Source organism: Puntigrus tetrazona, chromosome 9 (genome assembly GCF_018831695.1).
Source record: "Puntigrus tetrazona isolate hp1 chromosome 9, ASM1883169v1, whole genome shotgun sequence".
NCBI lineage: Eukaryota > Metazoa > Chordata > Actinopteri > Cypriniformes > Cyprinidae > Puntigrus > Puntigrus tetrazona.
In genome coordinates, this window is record NC_056707.1 from 18,390,884 (window position 1) to 18,399,367 (window position 8,484).

General features: G+C 36.4%; 1 protein-coding gene across 2 annotated transcripts in view; it reads left to right on the forward strand.

Annotated features, from left to right (window-relative positions):
- pdia5 (protein disulfide isomerase family A, member 5) overlaps positions 1-8,484 on the forward strand; it is a 43,899-nt gene that overhangs the window by 22,141 nt on the left and 13,274 nt on the right. For both annotated transcript variants that reach the window (XM_043249360.1, XM_043249361.1), the window contains exons 10-13: positions 1,649-1,720; positions 3,789-3,925; positions 5,926-5,996; positions 7,975-8,138. In XM_043249360.1, coding sequence (XP_043105295.1) covers positions 1,649-1,720; positions 3,789-3,925; positions 5,926-5,996; positions 7,975-8,138 — 444 coding nt within the window. The remainder of the gene's footprint in view (positions 1-1,648; positions 1,721-3,788; positions 3,926-5,925; positions 5,997-7,974; positions 8,139-8,484) is intronic.

Here is an 8,484-nt window from a genome sequence, read left to right on the forward strand (position 1 = left end):
TACTGCCAACAATACTGTTAAATAATGAATTAAGAAAAAATAATGAAAGTCCAAGATTTATATTTAAAGGCTTTCGTTATTAAATGATTCTGTTAATTAAAGATTCAAATACCTAAAATCTGTAAATAGTTTGAACTTTTGAGTACAAAATGTTCTTGACCACTGCACAGTGTAGCATTGCAGGTTGATTTGCATTATTTGAAAAAGCACAGGGTTTCTTCCACAAAATAATCTTTGCATATTAAAATGATTAAAATTAATTCATTTCTGAGACAGTTTTGGGGCAGCTTTTTATATGTAGCATGCTAGAACTAATAGCCCCAGCAAAAGGCATGATTTATGATCTTAAATGAATCAGAGAATTTTAATGTGTATTCTCTGCATGGTGCAATTTGTCCAGAGCATTTTTCCTGTATATATAGAAGCTGAATGCACAGATTCCTCCACAAGACTGTTTAGTTTTCCTTCATTCATTTGCTGTTTTAATTACTAAAAGGTTAATTAAACACGGGCCTTGCGCCCAATGCCAGATCTTCACCTCAGCACTGCTCTTTTGAATCAATTAATATTTCACTAATGCATCATTTTGATCAAAGACGGCATAGTTCTTAAATATAACGGTTTGCTTTACTTTGCTTCGCTTTGCTTTGTTAGTGAGCTTGAGGTCCCTTGCCATATGAAACTCACTCGAGACTAAACCTCAAAAAATATCAAGATTTCGCCTGACACTAAAGTGATAATTCTGTTTGATGGACATGGATTTTCCACTTTATCGTTACATTTCTTTGTTTAGGTTGCCACAGCGCTTTTGGATTCGAAATGATTAGTGACAGTTACAAATGACAGTCCATTGCCAGCATCTCAGCTAAGCTCCCACTTGCCGCAGATTATTTTCAGTCACGGAACGGAAGCAAAATGATGGCAGATAAAACGTTTTCGATGCATGACGCCTTCTTCCGCATACTGCTGTGTGTTCAGAAGCCTTTCTGTATACATTCGTGATCTCTTCTACTTGTGGTTGTATGGATTAGTAAGGGCACAAAGGCTGCTAGCTGAAGTCTCTTTGATTATGCTAAGAGCTCTGGGCCAAATGGCTTAATTAGCTTTGAGTCAAACGCTCATTTAAAATGTTTATCTTGGACAGCAAGAAGCAAGCAGCAGTCTCGGATGCCTTGGATCTTTGTTGTGTGGGTACAAATATCCTAAGCTGTCTAGTGCAATTTATGTTGACAAAATAAGCACTAATATGTATTGACTTCTCCCGTTTAGGATGTCCTTTCTGAAAGAAGGCAAGATTTGAAGTATGTTTTTGTAAAAATCAATACTAATAGCTTTAAACAAACCTTCTGTTTCTGTTTTACAAACTTTTGGCCATGTTTTTATGCAGAGAGTAGAGAGAGGACAGGAAACAATGGGATCGTGATGGGAGCGCGGGCCAGAATCGATCCCACATCTCTTGCACTGTGGCGAAAGCATGTGCACTAATCACTAGGCCGTGGCTCCTATCTATTTTACAAACTGTTTTTTTGGGGTTTTTTCTAAAATTGTCTTCATCTTATATTGGTGAAAATGTTTTGTTTTTTCATGATGTAATGATTTGTGATTTTAGGATTTTATTGAATTATCCTTTTGTTCTTTTTCCTAAAAGGAAGGGGAAATTCTTGCATCACTATGAGAATTATGGAGCCACCTCTAAAGACATCGCCGATTGGTTGAGAAAGTGAGTAAACCTTATTTCTGCATATAAACATACACAGCCTCTATATATTCATATATTCATTCTAACGCCCTTTACTATTTTAAAAGCTGTAAAGAATCGCTGTGTTTGTAAGAGGCGTGACATCTTGGCCTTCTGCCTGAGGTCTCTACCATTACCCAGGGAGTGTTTTACAGGAAGTGATGTAAAAGATATGATGCCCACTGTAAAACCATGAATGAAAACACCCCTTTGTGCCTCCTAACATGATGTTTGCAGTGTCTTAACCAACTATCAAAGTGATAAAGCGAACAAAATGTACTACAGTCTACTGCACATCTACACATCTCAGAGATTAATTTAGCTAGAGCTGCGCATGCAATGCCAGTCATGCGGAGGCACAATATTTTGCCTAGGAACATTAAGAGAAATAAATTCAGTGACACTGCTGATGCAGTGAAACCGGACTAGATGAACTAGACCAGATTAACGAGCACTGTGTCCTGAGCAGTGTTTATTTTGTTAAGTTATGTGCTGTGGCATGACACATTAGTAGTTGGTGAGTAGTATGAGAAACCTTGTTATTGGCATAAAGTCTGGTCCACTTAATCTGTTCAGTGACTTCCCAATTAGGCTGGAAGAGACTGTTTGATCAATATGTCACAAGACCACAGCTTGGTTTGCATTTTCATGGTGTTTAAGGGCAGGTAAATCAGAGTTTAAAATGAAATCACTGTTAAATAATTTTATGTTTTGCGAACAAGATAAAAGTCGAAGGCAAGGATAAAAAAATATTTATAGATGGTAGATATTTAATGAATTCTGGATCTGTCTAAATCTATCTGAGTTTAGGTAACAAAGTGGAACGCGTAGTTCTGTTCAAGGATATTTAGTTTACTCTGTGTATCGAAAAATGCACCACAATTCAATTATTAGGGTTTTTTATATATATATCTAAGACAAGTTGTGTGTAACTAACATTCAAATTTGATGACATGATGCTGATCTGGACCAGAGTCTATATTTCTGCAACTCTTTAACATATTGACACCATATTCTCTGTGTCATTGTCATTTGCTGGCGATGACACCTATTGGTTAAAAAATGATATTATATATAATGGTATTATTATTATAATTATGTCACATTATAAGTGATTGTATTTTTGGATTTTCAACTATTTGCTTAGCTCCTCATTGCCTCTGTTGTGCTTGGCCCCTGAATTGTTGCTTGCAGTTTATTTTCAATAATATGTCATAATATTACTGTTTTACTTTAATTTCAAACCAAATAAATGCAGTCTGGATGAGCATAAAGACATATTTCATGAACATATTTTGATAACTGTAAACCTTTAAACAGTATTGTTTCGAAGACTAAAAACATGTAATGCGTGACTCCTGAAAGTTGCTGACTAGATAGTTTGGAACTAGCGATTCAATCAGCTTTCACAACTTTTTGCATGAGACGGTCAATGAAGGGGCTGTGGTTCGTAGTTTGTGAAACATAGAAAATTATTATTGCGATTCCCTAAACTACATGACAGCTGAAGTTGATTGACTAGTACAAGTGCATGTTAAGAGGCTTAAAATCGTGATCTCCTGCTCTCAAAGCGCTTATATCCCTGGCTTATTGTAGAAAGAATTTCGAATGAGGAAAGTGAGAGTTTGAATGTTAGAACATTTACTCATTCATTTACTCACTGAATGCTTGAGTTCGCCTGTGTTTATCCCTGGCAAACTTGCATTTGGCTGATCTTTGTTCAGCTCATGCACTTCTAGGAGACGAGCTCTTGGCTCTACCCGGTCTACGAAGAAATCATTTGGGCCACACTGTGGGCACAGGGCCCGTGAGGAGACAGATGTGAATTGTGAGCTCAGACTAGCTCAGTCATGTGGGTGTGACCGTTTCTCACCAGATGTAGAGCTGAAATGAGTTGTGAGATGTGCATTGGCAGTGTCCAACTTAGAGCTTAGGTGTCTCACATTAGTCATTTGGAGGGTTTTGAGTCATGAAGGTTTTATGCTTTGAAACAACAAAAACGTTTGACTAATGGGAATGTTTTTAACTGCTTGTTTTATCTGTTGCACAGCCCCCAGCCGCCACAGCCTAAAACTCCGGAGGTGCCCTGGTCTGAGTCCGGCTCGGCGGTCTTTCATCTGACCGATGAGTCTTTTGACACATTCCTGGAGGAGCATCCTTCAGCCTTGGTTATGTTCTATGCTCCCTGTGAGTATCAACAACACTGCTCTTGCAGGACTTTGGACTTTAATGGCTTTAAATTTAAAGGCAGTCATTTAGAAAATTGTTACCTGCATGTTGTTCCAAATCCATATGACTTTCATTTATTCTGTGAGATGCAAAAGAGCTTTATGTCCATACAATTAAAGTCATTGACATCCACTGTAAATTTGGACTCCACTGACTTTCTTTATATGGGGGAAAAAAACAGTTGAATCTTTTGAGTTCTACAGACAGAAAGTTCTACAGGTTTGGAATGACATGAGGGTGAGTAAATGGACATAATTTTCATTTTCGGTTGAACTGTCCCTTTAATTTTTAGGATTATGTTTTCTTGATAAGCCATTTGTGAAAATCAATTACGATTATGTTTTGTGCATGTCAATATGATAACATGTACAAATGGTATGTAGTACTAGTAGTACTCTTTGAAGTACATTGACGTATATGTATACTATTTGAATGTACATTCATATACAGTATACACTGGTCCTCAATGATCCATATAGCCTACTGTACTACAATTAACTTATCTATTATCGTTTGAAGTATAATTGAACCACTGAAGGGGTCAGAGAGAAACCAAAAAAAAAACCTCTTTATGTTATTTGAATTGCACTTGTGCGCTGTTGATGTTTTTGTTTGTCAATTTTATTCTCAAATGTTTCTACCTGACACAGATTTGCAGATATGAGTATCTTGGTAGTGTTTCAATTTCTTGGGAGGTTGCTTTTTTTAATGATTGAAGGGAGACAGCTCTCAGTTTTCATACATTTTTGATCAAACACGTCTGATAGAACACATTCATTTCCTGTACGGCACCAAAGCACCACTGAGCATATGTGCACATACTCTCCCTCCACATTAATACACTGTCAAGGTACTAGATGACTTGTTTACATTCTCATCAACAAGGTCAAATGCAATATCCTTGTTTACACAACAACATCGCTTCACATCCACTCAGCTATCATAATGCCAATGACAACATCAGCTAGGCCTCTCAATGCACGCTCTTAAGTGTGTCAAGAAAAAAAAGTGCTTTACCTGCATCAGATTAATTAGACAAAATGCATGGAAAATTTAATGTGGCCTAATTTAGAGTCACCCTTAATAATAATACAGTAATAAACTACATGTACATGGTTCTCAAAAATGCAAACCATTTATGAGTCAGTGACGTGATTTGTTCATATTCCCATAGTGTAAATAAATACATATTAAATCCAGGCTTGGCTAAGTGAGTTCTGGCTTATGATTACTGGAAAGGCTTTTATGATTATGTAACAGGTGGGGAATTGGAAAGGGATCTCTTTAGTGGAAGTATAATTTCTTTCCAGATTAGTGTTGTTTGTGATTATGATTGACATGCTGTAGCCTTTTTTGAATATCGAGTTGTTGTTTTTGTGCTATGTCAGTTATGCAAGAAAAAACTGAGATGGTTTGCTGTTTTATGCTGTTTCGGCTAGCCTCGCTGACTTCTTAACTTGGTCAAGTTAGTGTTTAGTACCCAAAACTAAATCTGGCAAACCAGTTCAGCCAATAAACCAACTCGTACTTAGTAGAATATTTTTCAAACGTTTTGTGATGTATATAAACTACTATTTATTCAAGTTTGCATGTAAAAAAAAAAAAAAAAAAACATAATTGGGAAATATTATTACAATTTAAAATAATTGTTTTGTCTGTTAACATATGTTAAGACATGTTTTATTCCTGCGATACCAAAGTTGAATTTTCAGCAGCCTTTACTGTTATTATTAAGTATTATTTTAGTACTCAAGAATCTTACAATCTCACAACTATTCTTTTAAGTAGTAATATTATGAAATGTGGTGAATGTGAGCTGATCAGCACATAAACTTCAAAACACGCTATAAACATTTTGTGAAAGCATTTTCACACCTTTTCTCATGTGTATATATATATATATATATAATTTCTTTTCAGATTTATGATGTTCTAAATTTCTTCATTGTGATTTTTAGGGTGTGGCCACTGTAAGAAGATGAAGCCGGAGTATGATGAAGCTGCTGAGTTCCTCAATAAAGAGCCAAATGTGAGTTCCCTCCTTCTGTTTCTCTGACAGGGAATGAATAATGCTCATTTATTTGTTCATCATAAAATTAGCAAAAGACAACATGGAGGCAAGAGAACACCTGTGTACTTAATAAAATGGTTCTAGGTGTGTAATTGTTGCTTTAAGGCATTCCTCGGAAAAAGGTCTGTGTCCAATTGACTTGATTAAAATAAGCCAACTGTAATTTTCCATCATCCTAGACAATTTGATAACACCCGGCGGCAAATCCGAAAATGGTTTACTCTTTTAACCTTCGATTCAACATTTCCATCCTTGCATGCCATGGTAATTTTTGAGGCTTTAAACTTATAACATGAGACATATACAGTTCGCAAACATCTCTGGACATGTTTTTCTCATTTTCCGGGTGTGTCTGCAGCGCTGGCTCTGTTCTCTAGTCCATAGTTGCAGGCCAATTGCAGTCACCAGAGCCTTATAGTTTGGAGTATTTATCTCATTTTCCTTTTCCTCTGTGCCGTCCCTCTAGCCTTCAGCTTGAAGCAGCTCGGAGTGATGCTCTTCCCAGAGTTCAATAATGACACGTTATGCATTATCTAATGCATGCTCTAGTCCTCACATCTTCTCCCCCGAGAGAGCTGAAGTCATTTATTTTTCTCATTCCTTGCGCTCACGGCCCTACACACGTTTTAAAAAGAGAGTCCACGTGTCGAGCTTATTTATTTTTTTTTTTCAGAATTTTCAATTTGCATCTCGCTGGGACTTTGAAAAAGGATGTTTAAGTGTGAATACATAAATGTAAAACTAGAGTTACGAATATGACATTTCGCAGGTTGATGTCGGAGAAATTCAAGCGGCCGTGCTTATCTCTCAAGTGTGTTGTTGAAATGCGGTGCCGTAACTTTAATGAGATGTGTTTGTTTATTTGTTGTCAAGTGTGGTTTGGTTTGCATACGCTTCTAATTGGCTCACAGCTCAGATAGCTGTCCATAGATTATTTGGCCCCTGCAGGGTTGGTGTCTGAACTCGAACACAAATCCTTTGTTTGTGATAATGACCAAGACTCTCATCATAAATATAAGGTATCCCACTGACAGATGTGTGCAAATAGAGGGAGTTAATTGAGTTTAAGCTGAGGAAACATTCATAATGACAGTCTGTTTTGCAGCTTTTTAATGGTGGAAACAAAGCTGTGCCAAATTGTGCTGTCATTTCATCAAAAAAAGCTTGCTTGTTGTCTCCAGAACTTCAACAACAAATTGATTGCATTTAAACAGAGCATGTCGTGAATCTGTCTAAATAATAGGCCTTTGTGTAAATATAATTTTCTGCAATTTGTGTGTATGACACTCAAAGCGTTTATAAGAGCAACGGTGCTCCTTGTCTCACTCGACATAAAGATATGATAATTATCAAGCAATCTAAATTTGCGTAATGCACAACAGTTTTCGTTTTCAAAACGCATTAATTGACAAGGCGACTTTTAACGTTCCTAATTTAAGGCAGTTAGATAAAGAGATATGCCAAGAAAGTGGTTTAAATGTGAATTTAAAGGAACTGATTCCTATAACCTCAGTCTCCTTTCATGAGCTTCGGAAATCGTTGAATAAATATTCATCTCATCTACTCCACCTACAGGAGGTCTCTTCAACCACACAACACAATCAATATTAAAATAGCAACTTGCTCTGTTCTCAAATTGCCTCATGATTTTAATTAAGTTGTGAATAGACATTTGAAACCTAATGAGTTCCATAATTGCTTGAAAGTTTTTAGAGAGTGATTAAAAAGGTTAAAAATTAGCGTCTCTAATTAGCTTGGCACCTTAATCACATCGGTCCTTTGGAAAAAGGGCAGTTTGCACAATGGCCAGCATTTAGGATCTGTTTGCACATTCTAGGAGAATCTGACGTATCGACTGTCAGATAATGTAACGGTGTGTTTTTGAGTTCAAATTTAAACAGTGCTTTTCTGTCTTTGTATGTTGGCGTTGTTTCAGAGCCCTGGTGTATTGGCAGCAGTGGATGCTACCATTCACAAGTCCATCGGAGAGCGGTTCAAAATCTCAGGCTTCCCAACAGTGAAGTACTTTGAAAAGGGGGAGGACAAGTACACGCTTCCTCAACTACGGAACAAAGACAAGATCATTGAATGGCTGCAGAAGTGAGTTTACCTCTGCTCTGTAATACACTGAAAATCAGCATGACTAATTCAATCATATCTATATTAATTCAGTACATTGTTATCTTTCGTTATTTCTATTGTTAATATCTTTATTGTTTTAGTATTATATTATTATTGCATTTACATTATGGTTGGGCCAGTTAAATACAGTTTGTTCAATTTATAATGGTAGTAGTAGTGCTAGTAGTATTAACAATATATTATGATTATTACTATTTCATCTAGAGCTGTCAAAGGATTAATAACGAATATTTGCATCCAAAATAAAAGTTTTATAAAAGGATTAAACGAATATTTGCATCCAAAATAAAAGTTTTAGTTTAAA